General features: G+C 41.0%; 1 protein-coding gene across 3 annotated transcripts in view; it reads left to right on the forward strand.

Annotated features, from left to right (window-relative positions):
• ZNF654 (zinc finger protein 654) overlaps positions 1-18,108 on the forward strand; it is a 232,672-nt gene that overhangs the window by 154,280 nt on the left and 60,284 nt on the right. For all 3 annotated transcript variants that reach the window (XM_069204539.1, XM_069204540.1, XM_069204541.1), the window contains exon 6: positions 17,890-18,029. In XM_069204539.1, the coding sequence (XP_069060640.1) occupies positions 17,890-18,029 (140 nt within the window). The remainder of the gene's footprint in view (positions 1-17,889; positions 18,030-18,108) is intronic.

Raw genomic sequence — 18,108 nt, forward strand, 5'->3', positions numbered from 1 at the left:
ATCGTCCCTCTGTTCCAATGTACCATGTCCAGTTGATAGCTGTTGGCACATAAGGGTTTGGTGCTATTTGTATTTATAATTTTCAAAACATTCAGTTCTCTTTTTTTGGATTTTGTTTTGTTTTGGATTTTGTTTTGTTTTGTTGTATTTGAATTTGTTAATATTTACTTTATTTCTCTACACTGGTTTGAGATTTTTCTTGTATTGTTTTGACTTGCATTTTGGTACTGCATAAAGTCTTTACACATTGCATGTAAATTAAGCTAGTCTACTCTGTGCCATAGCTACCCAGGGGGATGAGCTCTGGTTGATTTAGTGACTTTAGTGGTTCACACGCTCTGACCAGGACTCTCAGTTATAACTCATAACCACATTTCTTGCTGGAAAGATAGGAAAGAAGTGCTGCCTAAGACTTTTTTTCTGCATATAAATCAACATAAAGTTTGCTGTGCTAAGATCACCCTCTTCCATGCTTTCAGGAACTAGAAGAATTGGAAAATGGTTACCACAATTTTTGCATTGTTCTAGGTGTATTCTTGTTTTTCTTTTCTTTTCTTTCTTTTTTTTTTTTTTTTTTTTTTTAAGACTAATGCCTACTTGCAGTTTATGATAGAAACTGATGTGAAACCCAGGAAGTTATACATTTCGGGCAAGTAGACAAAGTTCTAAATTCAGCAACGGGTGTTTTGTATAAATAACTCATGGTTTTCTTAAAGAAACAAATCAATAAAAATGATTAATATCAGTAGGAAAAAATAGAAATGAATGAATAGAAATAAGTTTTCATCAGTAGTGTTTTTGCCCCGATGTTCTATTTGGAAAATGAATGTACCGTTATATGTGAAAGACCATTCTGGTTATAGGATTATGAAGTTTGTAATTCGGTAATCCCCAGTGCCAAGAAGTGAGCTGCAGTTTATAATAACATTTCATTATGTATTGAACATGCAGCAGTTAACATGGTAAAATAAATGAATTAAACATTGAGAAAGGCCTTTACTTTTAGGGTCGAGCCTGCTCTAGCATGTGCTTGCGCGTACGTATCGCTTGCGAGACGATGTAGTAGTTAGAAAAGGTCTCGGAGCCCAGTCCATGTCACGTCAGTGTCTTTCATTGGTTTGTGGGCTTGCCTTTTAAAATCTGTTTGCTTTCATTAGTGGAAGGCATGCACATGTCATTTGACAGGCATGCACAGGGCCTTTTCCGGTGGTTAGCCCTCCTCGAGCGCAGCGACCAAGTACTGAAAACATTAGGGGCTCGCTGTTTTCCGTCCGTTTTGTGGACTACTTTTTCTCAGCACGATCTCACTTGGCAGAAGTCGAGCACTTTGCATGACATGGACCCTGTTACATAGTTAATTGCACTTTTGCCGGTTACGTAGATAATTGCACTTTTGCCGATAGGTTTCACTACGAGTGAACTGTAGCAGCACGTTCACGCTCTTTTTTTCCATTTAATGAGGCAAGAAAAGTCTGGTTGGGGGTTTACAACTGCTAATAGCTCTAACTCTGAGAAATGCAAAACCCTTCGCATTGCATATGCTTGTTTCACAATGTATCCATAGTGGTGGGTTTAGTAATTGTGGTTATTTTTACAGCTCTGCATTTGGAGTTACCCATACTATCATACGATTTGGAAAGCATTTTTTCAAAATATGCTCTTTTCTGTGCTCATTTAAAAGCCAGAAATTAAATTGATGATATTAAATGTTCCATTGTTCTGTATTTCCCTCTTCACCCAATGAAAATGGTAGCTGACTTGTGTGGGTAGGCTTATCGTCCGTGACAGGGAGGACCCAAAGCGCAACATAGAGATATCACATTTTTTGCCTTTCAGATTGAATGTCTTTTGGGGGTAGCTGCTGCATTTGGGCCCATGCTAGGTCCTTACCTGGGGAATCTTACCAAACCCAGACATTTCTGAAAATTAGTCACACCGGGGAGCTACATGGTTGGGGGGGTGTGACTGGAATGGATCCACTGCATTTTGTGCCCAGTTTGTCCTGCAGACCTCAGAATTTGTCTGAAATCACACATTTTCCTCACATTTCAGCTCCTCAAGTGGGGTACAATTTTACCATGAAAAGTGTGGAAATGCTAGGTGGTATGGAGTTTGTGGATCCCAGTGCATACCAATCTTTCCTTCACAGAAATTATTTTAGACGAAGTTTGATGTTTGTAGCGAGTTTGTGAGTAAGAAAACTTAGTTGGATCCATGCAAGCCACACCATTGTGGATTTGCCTGGGTCTCTAGGTTTCAGAAATGCTTAATCCTTGTAGGGTTCCCTGGTTGTAGGAATCTTACCATGGGGGTAAGACTGCTGGTTTTGGGTGGCAGCACCACCATATGTGGGTGACTGAGTCGTTACCTCAGAGTGGAGACTGTAGGTCTAACTGCTTCGGCTAGCTAGCAGCAACTCACCTGAACGTAGAAAGTAAAGCTGATTTGTGGCAGCCTAGAAAACATGACACACTGACCCCTCAGGGAAGTTGCATTTGGCAGGTCCTGCCCTTTTCTGTTATGTGCACAAGTCTTAAGTAAAGGCAGCCAAAGAGATGCAGGGCGGTTTTCATTGTTTGAGAGGACTGCATTCTATGATAACAGACATGAGCTGTGATTGTTAGGAGGATGAATCATATCACCGTAAGGATTACTTCCATGAGTGAGAAACAGATAAACTGTCCCAGCATATTGGAATAAACATGTGTCTAAGAATTCCTACTTACGCTTCTAGAGTCTATGTGAGATCATAACAGTGATGGCCCTTTCTGCCTGTACTAGTCCACGGAAGAAACTCCTGCCCCATACCTGAAGGCAGGGGTCTGCTTCCCTTCATCTCCTCTGTTTGCCATAGAGGAAGGGCTGAGATCAGCAAAGCTGCAATAGAGTGGCTGGAATGACCTCTCTAACCTTATTTTGCCTACAATGTTTTTATAACGAAACATGTTGTGTTCCGAGGACAGGCCTGACGTGGTAATGTGTGCTAATTGTCGATGGTTGGCTACGCATTCTGAAATGGTGGTAGCACTAGATAAACAGGTGCAGACTTGGGCAAAAGCACAGCATGAAATGTTGTGTAAAGGAACTAATAATACTTTTGCAGAATAGCAGCTGATTAGAAAAATAAAACATCCTTACTTAAAATGATTATATGAAATGAAACATATAACTAGGTAAAAGGGCACAGGCCTTAGGGCTAAGCTAAAAAAAAAAAAAAGCGTGTCCCCCCCCCCCCCCTTTTTATTTGTTGAGCGGAAAGAGTAGAGTGTTTTAGGCTCCAGGAGTAGACTGGGATAGATCTTCCATTCTCTTCCAGGGAATCCTAATCAATAGTCACAAGCATTGAATAGTCCCACCCACGTGCTGGGACCCTGGAGCACTTCATCATTAAATAAATAAATAAACAAACAAACTGATACACACACATGTGTGTAATTTAATAAAAATAACGTCTTGTCCATGGGATGGATTGTTTCATAAATCTTCTTGTCCTGTAGAGCAATTTACTTGTCTCTCTCGTGCCATGTAGTGCGGCGGCAAACTACGGCAGAAATCTCCTTATATAAGAGCTCGGATAATAGCCTCTCTGATAATGCCAGGGCTAATACTATAGTAGGGCCTTAATACTAGCAATTTCCTCATTTGCCACCTTTCCGCAGATCTACATACTGGGGCTTAAGGTAGAGGTAAGCAATATTTCCAAGGTTGGAATGCCCTTCAGGGTCTGTGAAAACCTACTAACTTGCATGTTTGGAAATTGTCTCCTGACAAGGGCAGAAGTAAAGGTTATTCCGTAGCTGTAGGGAAAGTGAACTTGTAAACGTTTAACATATTTTCATTTGAGTAAATCTACACGTGTTTTTGCTTGTGCTAAAATACAGTTCACAGATTCTTTCTAGGAGTACAATTCCTGGTCTACATCTCTACATTCTTGTGAGTTCATGAAATATGTTAATCTGCACTAATGCAAAGACATACCATGGTTGCACTTTTGTGACTTTAAGAATTGGGCCTTTTACTAGGTCTTGCATTAATGAAGACCTTTTGATGTTATTAAAATTCTGTCTTTCTCTACCCATCCATCAGCTGGCTTCATTGTGAGTGATAGAAATCTGCTCATTCACAAAGAGCATATTGGCAGACAAATACATTTTGTTCAGTGCCAGGAACAAGTGTTAATGTGTGCTTTTTGAGAGCAAAAAATATTCTTGCTTTTTGCCAAGATTTGTTAAAATGGTGAGGGCTCAGCCGCTCCCACTATAATAACGTTTCACAAAAGCCACGTCAAAAAAGACGTGCGTTGACGAAACCAAAAGACTGACCATGAATGATGGTCCTATTGGCTTTGCCAATGCTGGTTTATTTTCATGTTTCCCATAATCTTGTTACACTAACTTTCCATTTTGAATATTTCTTGGAAACACTAGCATGCATCAATACATTTTACTAAATGATGCTTCAAAGAAATGGTACCTACAATTTCACAGCAGTTCAGCAAAATGTTTTTTTTCCTATTTGCAATTTTTGTGAAAATGTTATTTTGAAAACAAAGAATCATCAATCATACATTCAAGCTTCTGCACATATTTGCATTTCATCAGAGCATTCGGGGAGCATTATATATAGCTTCATATTGTTAAACTTTGCAAACCTGTGTACACTTTTTTTTTTTTTTTTTTTAGAACCACGGTCAGTAGTGCACTCGGAGGTTACAACATTTATTTAGAGTGCTCACCCTAATAATAAAGGCTTCGCATTAGTGAACCATGAATATCAGTTTGAACAGCATTAACATATGGACACATATTACCTCAGCTGCAGAGAATTCCATTCCCTACTTCATAATGTGGCACTGTAAGCTGGCAGCCAAAGTGTTTGTGCTGCACGAGCTTAGGTGTACTTGGTCCATGGACAAAGTAAACATGGAATCTTGTTGTCCTTGACCTCAAACAATATGTCCTGGGCATCCCGCTGTTGGAGTTCCACACCCCGATATGTAATCTCAATATTGTTCATAGAACTTATCACAGATATGTATATTTCTTCAGCCTATAGAGAGGATAAAAAATGGCCAGATTACATTTACTTTTTAAACTATGTAAAACAAGAAAATTAATGTTAATAGTAAAAGACTGAAAAAGACTAAACATAGGAAACCTTTCACAAACCCTTATTGAAAAAGAAAAGGGAATATGAGACATTGTTAACCAATAGGCTGCCATTAAAAAGAGTAAATATAAAACTCTCACTGTGCCTTTAAGAACCGAACAGTACCCCTGTATCCCATCATGTCCCACAGCTGCCAATTCAGTTTATTTTTATGGCTCCTAATGTTAGGATCATAGAGCACTGACTCTCCTTTTTTGAAAAAATTGTCAGAAAAACATTTCTAAATCTTTTTCATAATGGTTTCACTTGGTAGTTGCCAGTACCTGCTGTATTGATAGCAGTTTGTCTGACAAAAAATATTTTTTCTGTCAAATATGCATTCTCTTTTTGTGAAATATCCCACCTGTGGCAAGAAGAAGGCTCACACTCACTCTTATTCAGTCTGCATTGTCAGCGTTGGCGTATTAATCTATAGCATTAGCTATATCAGCTCTAAACGCTGCATCCCACAGGACCACCAAGGTAAAGACCCAGGGTCTGTCTATGTAGGGAGTCAGGCAGAGCATTAGAAACGAGAACCAGGATGTGGTTCCTAGAATGTGCGGGAGACAGTAATCAGCGAGTGGAGCCAGGAATCTATCCATGAGTGTGTGTTATGTACGTAGGAGTAATATGAGTAAGCAGACATGTTTACCTTCAGGGCTCTCCACCCATCCACCAGGCAGTTAGACTCAAGAATCTGTTACAGGAAGGGGACAGCTACAGGGTTACTGTCCCTCCATGCATTGATAGAGTCAAGGGTAGCACCAAAAAAACTGGTATGTCATATTTGGGTGCATAGGAGTTTATAAATGTAATAGGTATGTCACAGAACTCCCCATACAGGTAATATATCTACTGGATGAATTCAAATAGACCTATGCCACTGTGAAAATCAGTTTATGTTCCATTATGGTGACACCAGCAGTGTGGGAGCAATATAAGGCGAAGTAAATTGTCCCTCTCCCACCCCCGCAGTGGTTTTCAAAACAAGTCTTGTCCCCCAGATCCCTGTGTGTCTCCTGGAGAAACGCCACCTCAAAGTTTTCTCTCTCTAGGTATGCTAGTATCAATCTATGCTGCTTTGGTTTACCAAGCCGTCTGCTATTACACTTCAGATACCTTAACATGCTCCATAGGACAAACATGGTAACATGCAAAGTATACCCAGATGTGATCATCTGCAACCTGCATGCATTTTTGTAACCAGTATCTCCAATGCACGACCGCCAAAAGATAATCTAGTTCTGGAAATGGCCCATCCCCCACTGATAACTCCAGCCATCAGTGACGTACCCCGCAAACCCCTAAACAACAAATCAAAATAAATTTTAGTTTGTGATTAGCATAAAGGGTGTTTGAGATAGGGCTGCTACCACATCCAGTGTAAACATCATAGGGTCTGCAAGTTGGCTTGCAGCAATTGGAGTAGAATGTGCAGGGCATCACTAGTGAAAACAGTCAGCAGTGATAACTTATGTAGGGAGTTAGTAGTGACATGCTTCCCCGCATGCAGCAGACAGGTTCATATGACATGTGGAAGACACAGATGCAGAGGGCAGATTGCAGCTAGCAACAGGGGGAAAAGAGGTGAGCTTTGTCAGAATACATCACATGATTAATTATTGTCTCCAGACTGGTTTCCTGAGAGTGGGAAGGGTGGAACACGGTCGCCTTTTGCATTCTTTCTGGTGCGCTACTGATGTACTTTATCGCTTCTCTTGGGGACATAAAGAATACTGCATGGTTCCCATAATGGGAATAACGTAGCATAGGAAATGTAGTTTGCCCTGAGTAGTTTCCTGACCTCTGTTTAGGCTCTCCTAGCCTCCCGCACCACCATGATAAAAGTCTGGGATGTTGGAGAGTTCGGCACTCTGGTATGTTAAGCGTAATTTTCCCCTGGTGAGTTGCAGTGCCGCGTTCCTATCGCTGTAGTTCAGTAGCCTGGCAGCGAGTGTGCACAAGGGAGTCCGGAAGCTGGCTTATTCCCTAAGAAACTATGGGTTTGCTTCACTACGAAATATGGTGAAATTTCTTTTTCTACCCAGCAGCTCCACAAAAGTCTGTTTTACCAGTGCCCGTAGACTCCACCACTTCTGTACTGTGGACGGTGTCGCGCTGAGAGCATGATTTAAAAACTTCGTTTTTGACAGCTTTTTCATAAGTTAATATGCCATTTTGGTGAATTTGCCCTATAGGGCCTCGGAGATGCCATCCACCATCAAGATTTGATTCTCCATTTTCTTTTAAATCATCACGATGTTTGTCAATGCGCATTTTCATATGGTCAAGCCGTGTTTGAGGCTTTCAAGCTTTCCATCAATTTGCTGCAGGTTAGCTTGCATCCAGAGTCCCAGGTACTGGAAGGCAATGGGGGCAGTCATGAAGGAAGGGGGGCAGGTATTGAGAGGAGGTGGTGGCTGGGTGAAGTATGGCATACACAAACCCATTGCCAGTATTAATAATTACCAGAAAATTACAGTCAGTTATACTGATCAGAACAAACGACTGGTATTTTAGGGTGTTGAATAGTCACCAAATTTCCTTCACAAAGGACAAAGTCCATCCAGAAGACGTTCGCCCCTGAGCACTCCACCACAAAAAGTCCCAGTTTTGTATAAAAGATGTTCTTGTGTAATTTATTAATAAACCACATTCATCATGTCCTTGATGTAACACTTTGTCAAACGCTAGCTGACACTTATTTAGTCGCTGTATAGTTATATTCCCGCCGACATTTTCAGGGCTAGGGAAAGTAACACACATAAAGGCATTATGATACAACCAGTATTGCAAACATATAAGGTAAACTTCCATGTTTTGCTAGGAACCAAACATAGGTGGTCAAAAAGAAATGTGCGTTGAATGGGGAATTGAAAATCGTGCATGCAGTTGTACATAAGTGAAAAAATCCATATTTCAAGTGGAAACAAAATATCCAACATTTATGGAAGACCTAAATAGAAACCCAAGTGTGTTAAAACATAAATTATATTCCCTAATGTGACCCACCAGAGCTGTTGACACCCACAAGACCAGTCTTGAGTGAAAGTGTAACTTGAGTAAAAGTCAAAATAAAAATGAGATAGAAAGGTCACAACACGTAGCCAGAGTAAGAACTCCTCGATATTACAGCTCAGGTCAGTGATATCTACCTCTAGTAGCAGCACATTGCTGGTACGCTGAAAAATGTCAACAAAAATATATAATGACTAATTTCTGTACAATTTTCAACATAATTGTGCACTGACGAATCAGAAATCGCAGTAGATATAACCAGTAGGCCCTTCATCTCCAAATGAAACCAGCTCAAAACTCAAGCCTTCACTTGTATATTCAAAATAATGAATAAGTCCTTAAGTATTCAGTATGGCAATCCTGGAAAAAAGGGGGAGCTTACTAGTTTAAAATCTCAAAAACTGGTAGTAATAGAAACAACTATTCTATACATTCTTGGTGTGACATTTTCAGAAGTATATTAGATCATACAGAGCGGGGGAATATTACTGAGAATCATAAATAGCACTGCATTACATATACAGTTTAGTAAATGCAAAGACTAATATTCATGACATGGTCTGCCAGGAATCTGTAAATAGATAAAAATTAGAAAGTTGATCAAGTCCAGGTAAGTAAGCAGTGTCCGTAACCTGAGCAGATATGACACCGAACGGAAACTACCTCATGCCTTGCAAGTCGTCATGAATATGTTTGATCACACCAAGCTGGAGAATATTCATTCGACTCGAGTGAAAGTCTATAGTACCAAGTTATTAAAATCAGATAGTGAAAACGCACCCAATGGGAGAGTACTCCTCACAAATGCAAATGTTTTAACATGGCGCTGTGAATGGCGTTGGAGTGTCTGAAATACAAAACCTTAGAAAGGGGGTTTATCTCCAGAAGAACCTTGCAGTATTTGTTGCTGCTGTTTTGTTGTTTGCACTGTTTCTGCGAGACATGTTCTTTATATACAGTGGGTTTACAACCCACCCATAGCTTACCATTTGTTAGCTTTAACGATGCTCTCATTTCCTACATTCCTGTTAGTCATGGCTTGCAGGCGTCATGGCCTCTTGTACTGTTTGGCCCTTCCCCGGAGGATAGACCAAGAGTTACTTGTGTATCCAGTGCGACCGTTTTTGGAGCAACTGTTTTCTTTGTGTTCAAGCACTCCATATGAGTGCTTGTGTTTTCAGTCCGTCTCCCATACCCCCATCGATGTAGTTCATCTTTCCCACCTACCCCCCTTCCATGTTGCCTCCTTCCCTCTCACCCCTCTACAATGTACTCTGTGCCACTGCATTCCACTCTGCTACACTATAAACCAATCTATTGTCACTGTACTAAATGCTACTCTTCGCCACTGCATTCTACACTACTCTACTGTGCACCTGTCTGTACCACTGCAATCTGATTCTCCACTTTGCACCATTCTATGCCACTGCCCTCTACTCTGCAACCACTCTGTGCCACAGTAAATTATGCTAGTGCATCCACTCAATGCCACTCCTCTCCACACCACTGCAATCTACACAGCTGCACTCCATTTTGTGGCAATTTACTCTGCATCTCTGCGCTGCACCATTGCACTCTACTGTGCACCATACTATCCCTACACTCTACACCACTCTACTCTCTCTCTCTGACACAGCACTCTCCTCTGCAGAATTCTGTCATTGCACTCTGCACCACTCAACTCTACTGTGCACCACTCTACTGTGCACCACTCTACTGTACAACATGTCTAAAAGACATTGGCAAGGCCCATCAGGTCTAGTGTAGGCGAAAGATATTGGCTTTGCCAATGCTTGTCTACTTTACAAAGCCATTTCAACAGAGAATGTGCTCATAGTATGTGGTCATACACAGCTATACCATTTGTGTACGACTTTCACACATAAATTAAGAAATATGAAAGTGGCCTAACTGCAGGAGCTGGCAACTTTGGACCTGGGAACAAGTTTTGAGTCCCAGTGATTGCTCAAAATCCTTTGAATCTGGACAGATGACCTAATCTCTCATACCTATTCTAAATTTAATCTGACCTTGTGTAATGAAAACATTTGCTTGTGTGAAGTGCTCCCTTGTCCTGGAGCTGTATTAAAACTAGAACTGAAAAATATATACGTATAAGGAGTCCACAATGTTAAAGAAAAGAGGATATGAGACTTTGCCCCATACTCTGCTGCAGAAGAGGTTTCTCTAAAATCACTTGTATAAATACCAATCATTTTCAAAAACAGGCTCTGGGTTGAAGCACACACCGCCTAAGCTGAAATCAGCACAATATACACTGTGTCTATTCCATGTGTGCTCAACATGTCTCATATAGAACTTAATTTTGTTTTCATTGGCTTCGCAACAGCTTTCTCTGCAGAGGACCATCATCAGTCCTAATCATCACAAGCACACTTTTAGGCACATCACGCTTAGTGTAACCTCTACACCTTCATGCACCCTACACATCACCAGCAGTGTCATACGCTTCGATAGTCTACACCATAAAACAGCTCTGATAAATCTGAGTAATCTAACATGCACACAACTGTTTATCTTCACACAGCCGTTTATCCTCACATGCTATCACAGTTACCTACCTGGACTGTAATGCATAGACAGGGAATACTTTACTTCGGCCAAGCAATGGACAACTGACCACCAAATGCAGAAGACTGGTTTCCGCACACCCACCCATATATAAGAAATTGCAAAGATCATCAAAGATACAATGTTACGTTCCTTCACAATATAAACCATTATAAACTACATTTTGAACAGAATTTCACCTCGAGGTCCTGGAGACAATCATTGGCCCTATAAAAACGTTCACTTTAACTGCTTTATATAGTGTATCGCTTTATATGGTCAGACTCAGTTTCTCTTATAAGATGGCTGTTACTTGATGTAGGAGATGGTAGAAAATTATATTGTCTAGGTGCTTGAAGGGGGATCCTGAAGATTTTAGTTGGAGTGTTGAACACATTTGTCTAATGTTTCAACTCCATGCTTATTGTCAGGGTACCTATTAGCTTAGGTCAAAGCTCCTAGCTATCACTTTGCCAGTATGGCATAAGATGCTCACGTAGATGCCCCATTTCTCACAAATCATGTTTAATTGTGCCACTTTGACGTGTTGCAATGAAGGATGATCTTTTCCTTCACTTTATTTCAAAAGTGATTGCACCTGTGTTACTTACCTTAACTTCAGTTCTCCTTCAGGGGAACCTTATTGATTTCTTGAGTTAGAGCTATTGCCATTGTAAATTCATAACCAGACTTTTCTTGCCACATAAATTGGTCAACCCTACCTCATAATTTCGTCTTTTCCTACCATATAATCCCAATGGCCCAGCATCTAACTAAAGCACTTCCATTTACCATTTTACTCTATTTTAAAACATACACAATTATCATATACACCTTTATCAGAAATAAACTTTTGGCAATGGAGTGTAATGCTCAAAACTTCATATCAAAAATATAATTTGGGACGGATTGGAGGGTGAAAGGAAAGAGGAAGTCGGGAGTAAAGATGGAGAGGACAAGTGGCATAGTAAGTGTCATGGGCCGTGGAGTAAGTATGGAAAATGGTTGATTGCAATTCCGGTAGGAAAATACAGCAGTAATCAGTTGAGTGAGGTCTGTAGGTCTCTGGGCCCTGGTGCCACTGCACCTGTTGCTCCATTGATAACTAGGCCTCAGGAAAGAAATCTGATGGGGCAGAAAAAGAGAAGTGAAAGGAATACAACAGATAAAAGGAAGAAAGAGAAGGGGTCGCAAAGAAATAAAGAAAGGAAAGAAAGAGAAAATGAAAATACAACTAAGAGAAGAAATAGAGCAAACGTGTGAGACAAAAGAAAAAAGGGAAAGAAGTTAGCAAACAAAAGAGGAAAAATAATTAAAGAAGTGTGAAAAGAAAGAGAAAAAAACATTAGAGAACAAAAGAGAGATGGTGAGAGAAACCAGCAGCGAAAGAACCAGGGCATGTATGTACTGACACATTTCCCACAGACACAGAATGGGAAAACCACTTTGACACTTCAGGTCCCGACAAGTAACTTGCGGCTTTCACATACAGAAGGGAAAAAGGGATTTATAGTAAAACATGAATTGACAGATAAAGATTAGAAAAACACCAAAGAAAGGAAGAAAGAAAGATCTAAAAAAAAAAAGTGAAAGGACGCATTCTGACTCAAAGAGCAAATAAAAAAAGATAAAGAAAGAATGAAGGGAAGAGAAAAAATAGTGAGTGAACACCTGATGAAGAAAAAAGAGAGGAACGAAACAAGGAAAGAAATAACCAAGTGCGAGTTTGAAAGAGGAAGTAGCAAGAGGAAGAGTAAAATAAAATAAAAAGAGAGAAGTAGCAATAAACAGTTAGCAAAACTGATAACCTGTGGATTTTAAGAGCTGGAAAGAGAAAGGTGTGGGAGGAAGACAGCATTGAGAGTAAACAGAGCAAAGGAAAGAACGAAGTGAGATGGGTGAAACAGAATCTCCCAAAATAAGATGGAAGCTAAGAATTGATTTAGTTGGCTCCCCCACGTCCTCAAACAGAAGTCAGTGTGGAACCGCAAGGGACACTGCAGAACAGCAGGAGGTGCATTAGAGTTGTATGTGAACCCAGATACCGCAATAATGGGGTGCCTCAGATCAGGATTCGCGATATAGAGAGAGCTCTGTCCCGGCCCAGTGCTGGAATAACAGAAAGGCAGCGGGTGAGAAATGAGAAACTAAGCACTGTGTAATTTCTGGTTTTGGAGTAATGGGTCACTGCAGGTTAGGGTTGAGGTGCACTGTACTGGATTAATAATAGGCATGCAAGGTCAGAAGTGAGGTATGTTAATGGAGCTATGTGTGGAACCTAGTATTGGCGTGCCACTGTTGCTGAGTGTTAGCCTGGAGGTACCATGGTGAAGCTGCAAGTGGGGCCCAGTATGGGAGTGGCATTACCGCTGAACCACAGAAGCGAGGAGTCCTGAAGGGTGTGGATCTTACCACTAAGAAGAAATGTGCACTGAATGTCAGAATTGATGGATTCTGGCGCAGATGTAGTGGTTCCCATCAACAGTGGTGTTGGATGTTAGATTTGAGGTGCACTGGCTGAGCTGTGTTTTCCTCTTTTGGGTCCAGTATTGGCTTGCAGTGGGACTGAATATTAGAGTTGAGCTGCTGTTATGGAACTGTATGTGAGCAGGGTCCCAGTATAGGAAAGGAAGTGATAGTACACAAAGGGAGAGTATAAGGGAGTAGGAGAAGACACCCTTCGTACTCGACTCCCCAAACACAATACTAAGTCACAAACGAGAGTACGGGGTTTTTTGAAATTACAAATGGGTTGAAAGTGTGCTAAATGCGTCACTATACCTGTCCTAAATCTCAACTAAAGATAAAACGAGGGGTGGTTTAAGGTCTGTGGAGGGGGATTTCCTTTACGGACTAGGTGGTCTCACACACTATATAGTGTCATGCTTCATCATATGACCACCTAGCCCCACCCAGGTAGGACAATACGACCTGGGCGGACTCAACCTCGCTGTTAAAGGAACAGGAGGGAGTGCGTAAATTAGTTTGATTTCTGGAAAGTAGGGATCCAGCTATGCTATGGGAATAAAAACACCTACTCCGATACCAGGGTGAGTTTTAATAAAAGGTTCTGTGTGGTGTGATTAAAAGAAATGGGAGACCAGTGTGAGAACAATGACTCACAAGGTCACCTATCTAGCCGACATGTTTCTGCCCTTGTGATTGAGCTATGGAGGGTCTCTGGGCATTCATCAGGGCGTTGGATCCCTGTTGCAGATGCTTATAGCGCGCTGCATTTTAAATCGCAGTAGGAAAAAACGTGGGAACGGAAGGAAGGGCCTACCTTAGCCAAGGGAATACCTGGGGAGGACCCTAACAATAAAGGCTACTAGCCTCTGGTATCCTGGAGAGGGAGCGTCCCCTTATAGTCAGACTTGCATCAAAGGTGGGCGCTCTCTGTGCGCCTATACCGACCTCTCTTTCAGGACCGCTTGCAGTCGTTGTGAGTTGTTCTCACACTGGTCTCCCATTTCTTTTAATCACACCACACAGAACCTTTTATTAAAACTCACCCTGGTATCTGAGTAGGTGTTTTTATTCCCATAGCATAGCTGGATCCCTACTTTCCAGAAATCAAACTAATTTACGCACTCCCTCCTGTTCCTTTAACAGCGAGGTTGAGTCCGCCCAGGTGGTATTGTCCTACCTGGGTGAGGCTAGGTGGTCCTATGATGAAGCATGACACTATATAGTGTGTGAGACCACCTAGTCCGTAAAGGAAATCCCCCTCCACAGACCTTAAACCACCCCTCGTTTTATCTTTAGTTGAGATTTAGGACTGGTATAGTGACGCATTTAGCACACTTTCAACCCATTTGTAATTTAAATAAAACCCGTACTCTCGTTTGTGACTTAGGAAAGGAAGTGACCTCACCAGGGTAGGACTGAGGTGCACTGATGGAGCTGCACCTGAGGTCCTAGTACTGGAACAGCAGTATGTAGTGACTGTAAGAACTGAGGTGCTCTGGCAGACGGCATGTGTGGGGTTCTGGCATGGGCACGGATGAGGGCTTGGAGAGTGTGAACTGAGGTGCACTGATGGAGCTACGCCTGTGCTCCCAGTATTGGAACAGCAGTGTGTACTGACTAAGAACTGTGGTGTTCTGGCACTGGCATGACTGAAGGACTTGGAGTGTGTGAACTGAGGTGCACTGATTGAGCTGCGCCTGAGGTGGTCCCAGGACTGGAGCAGCAGTGTACTAAGTGCAAGAACTGAGGTGCTCTGGCAGACAGCATATGTGGGGTTCCTGGCACGGCTGAGGGCTTGGAGTGTGTCAAATGAGGTGCACTAATGGAGCTGTGAGTGGGATCCTGTTATTGAGCAGAAGTGGGCACTGTCTCTAAGGATTGCAAAGCTTTGGCGGAGCTGGTTGCCTAGCCTATAAGAAATTATAAGCAATCCGCCTCCCTTGCTCTCAGCACACAGGCAGGCGCACTTGGTAAAGAAAAAACAGGCCAAGGAAGGGCGTGAGCCAGGCAGCTGAGAGAGGGTGCAGAGAGCCCACAAAGACCAAATGAGACCAAGATAACAGTCTGATTTATCACCTTCTTTACAGCTAAGGTCAGAGGAAGAATGCTCTGCAGATGAAAAGGGAAGCTTCCCTGGACATGAGCAGGAAACAAAGTAAACAAGCATTTGCAATGCAATGGGTCTCGTGTGTGCTCGGGTTAGAGCTATTAGCACTGTAAATTTCTAACTGGAACTTTCTTGCCACACAAACTGAAAATTAAAAATTAAAACACTTGACATAAGCAAGCCTATTCAAAGTGTCACCGTGATTTTGAAGAGAGAGACAAAAGGAAAAAGAAGTTTGCCTGAAGTCAAAGTTATCGGCAATAGTGCAATTATCCAATTAACAGGGTCGATGGCCAAGGTGGTAACAAAACCGCCATAAGGAGGAACAAATGTAAAGCAGTTACCAACGAAAATCAAGGATTTTTGAAAGGCAAACGAGTGAGCGCGATGGGCATGGTTAAAAGCCCAGATAGATACCAACATGTCTGAAAAGCAGCGCCTGTGCGCTGCTATGCTCAACCTAAAATAAAAATATAAAAATAAAAAGTCCCCTACAGACCAGATAAACAGGACAAAGTGTAACTATAACAGTAGTTGGTCCCTGCTCCCACATAGAAGAAGGAGGGACAGAGCGGCATGACTGACCACTAGCAAGCAAGGATTTTTTATTTACACTGAAACTAACAAATTAAATAGCTGGACACCCACAGAAGAAGTATACTTAAAAGTATACAAGAGGTCTTACGTTCGACCTAAAAAGTGTTTCCTCTTCTTGTATGTTTAAATTACTGTTTTATATATATTTTTCCTTGCTGCAGCCCCATAACTCTTCTCTGGGCTGCTGCATTCTGTGCCATTCTACTATGAAATGGCTTTGTACTCCCCACCAAAGAAAGCTCATGTCCTGGCCTCTTTAACAGTATGTGGGGTAGGCTGCCTTCTAGGACTAGAAGAGCTTTCACCCCATTCTTCATTGCTGATGTCTCCTTTATCTCCCTCCTATTGTTTTTTTCAGTTTTCCCATGTTGCCCAGTGTATTGTTAATAAGCTTTTGTTTATATGTAGAGGTTTAACCACATGCCATACCAGTTTTCTGATAAGTGGCGTATCTACCCTGGGGATCCCACAATTTCTCCCTTACTATTAAACTGTTTCTTAGGCAGTAGGCCAATACTGCTCAAATCCAAAATTAATTTGGAGTGTACCATTCTCTTCTGTTGGCCTCTGTCAAGCGCTTTGCATATGGACTCTCGTAGATATGTTTCCTGAAGGAAGACCACAGCTGTGTTATGCCCCCTATTGATAATTGTAAGCACTCAAGTGTCCCATCCGCGCATGAGATCCTGGAGCACTTGTAAACAGAAATAATTGTCTTCCCTTTTCCTTAGTCAAATTTTCTTGTTTAAAAATAAATGTAGGAGCCTGTCAACAGGCAATGTTGGCCAATTTAATTTATTTTCTGTAAAAAAAAAAAAAAAGCCCTTTTAAAATTAGTCACAAAATAAACCAAATGACAGGTAAAACATCTTTCATAAACCTTTTTTAATAGAAATGCTTTCATCCTCCATGTTTTGGTTCATGAATGGCCAAAGTTAGATCATGAACTAGATGACTTTACAAGCAGTTATTCACTAAACAAAAATCTTAAGATTTATCTTTTCAAGACTGCATTGTTGCCATTTTAATCCCAAATTGGTGAAAAGGTATAAAAGAGGGAACCAAAATGATCTCAAGCTCCAGCTACATTGTAAGTGTGGTGTACATTTCTCCAGTAGTTTTTGTGGCAGTGATGAGCAAATATTGAAATGCAGAATTTTTACTCACATCTTCAAAAAGAATGACTTTTTTTGTTATAACCTTTAGACCCCTTTGTTAATCTATGCTTAATTTTGAACTAACAGAAGTAACCGAACAACAGGTCCCTAAATTCAGGGAAACTTGGGTAGTTCACAAGTTTTAGGTGGAGAGCTTTTCCTTTTTATAGAAACCTTTAACACCACCAACACTCTAGATATGTTCACTTCAAAGTCTGTTTTTTTTCTAGCAGAGTTTTAAAGTATTGGATTACCACAGCACCATCTTTGCTAAACTACAAAGTATTTCACCATTTTTACAGCAAAGTCTTTACACGTAAGATTAGCACTGTGCCTTCCACACTGAACTGAAAAATGGTGAAAGTCTTTTACCAGCCTAGGCACAGTACAGCTTTGGGTTAGTAAAATACCATTCAAGCCACCTGGAATGAATAAAAGCAACCCCTGAAACATGTTTTGCTATTATTACAGCTTGTTAGGGTTAGCTGTACACACATGCAACCTCTCACTCCAATATATATAGATATGTGTTTGTTATGTACATTCTCTCGAAATCTTGCTCTCTTTTCATACAATTGGAAAGGCGGTGTAGGGACCATCTAAAGGTACTGTGACATAGTGCGAAAGATCTGATGTTTGCATTTCTATGTATTGTAAGTTCCTTTTTGTCACTTCTTTTAAGTGATGTTTATTGTATTTTATAGATATGTTTTTTTACTTTCACTTCTTTGCCATGTTATTAGTTTATATTATCATCAGGATGTTTATTTTTTAATACCTTTAACTGCTGCATGGATAACTGTATTTTTCTTCCCATAGCATGTTTTACGGATATGCTGCAGTGATGGGATTGATATTATCTGTAGCACCGAAAAAGAAGGAAAGACAGCTTTGGCTTTAAAACTTTGCGAAGCATTCCTGCAGAGACAACTCCACAGTGGGGATATGTACCGTATTTGGTAAATATTGATTTTGGTTATTTTCTTTTATTTTTACAATTTTATCAGAATGCTAAAGTATACGTGCAAATTATCTTCA

Source organism: Pleurodeles waltl, chromosome 8, assembly GCF_031143425.1.
Source record: "Pleurodeles waltl isolate 20211129_DDA chromosome 8, aPleWal1.hap1.20221129, whole genome shotgun sequence".
In the NCBI taxonomy this organism is placed as follows: Eukaryota; Metazoa; Chordata; class Amphibia; order Caudata; family Salamandridae; genus Pleurodeles; species Pleurodeles waltl.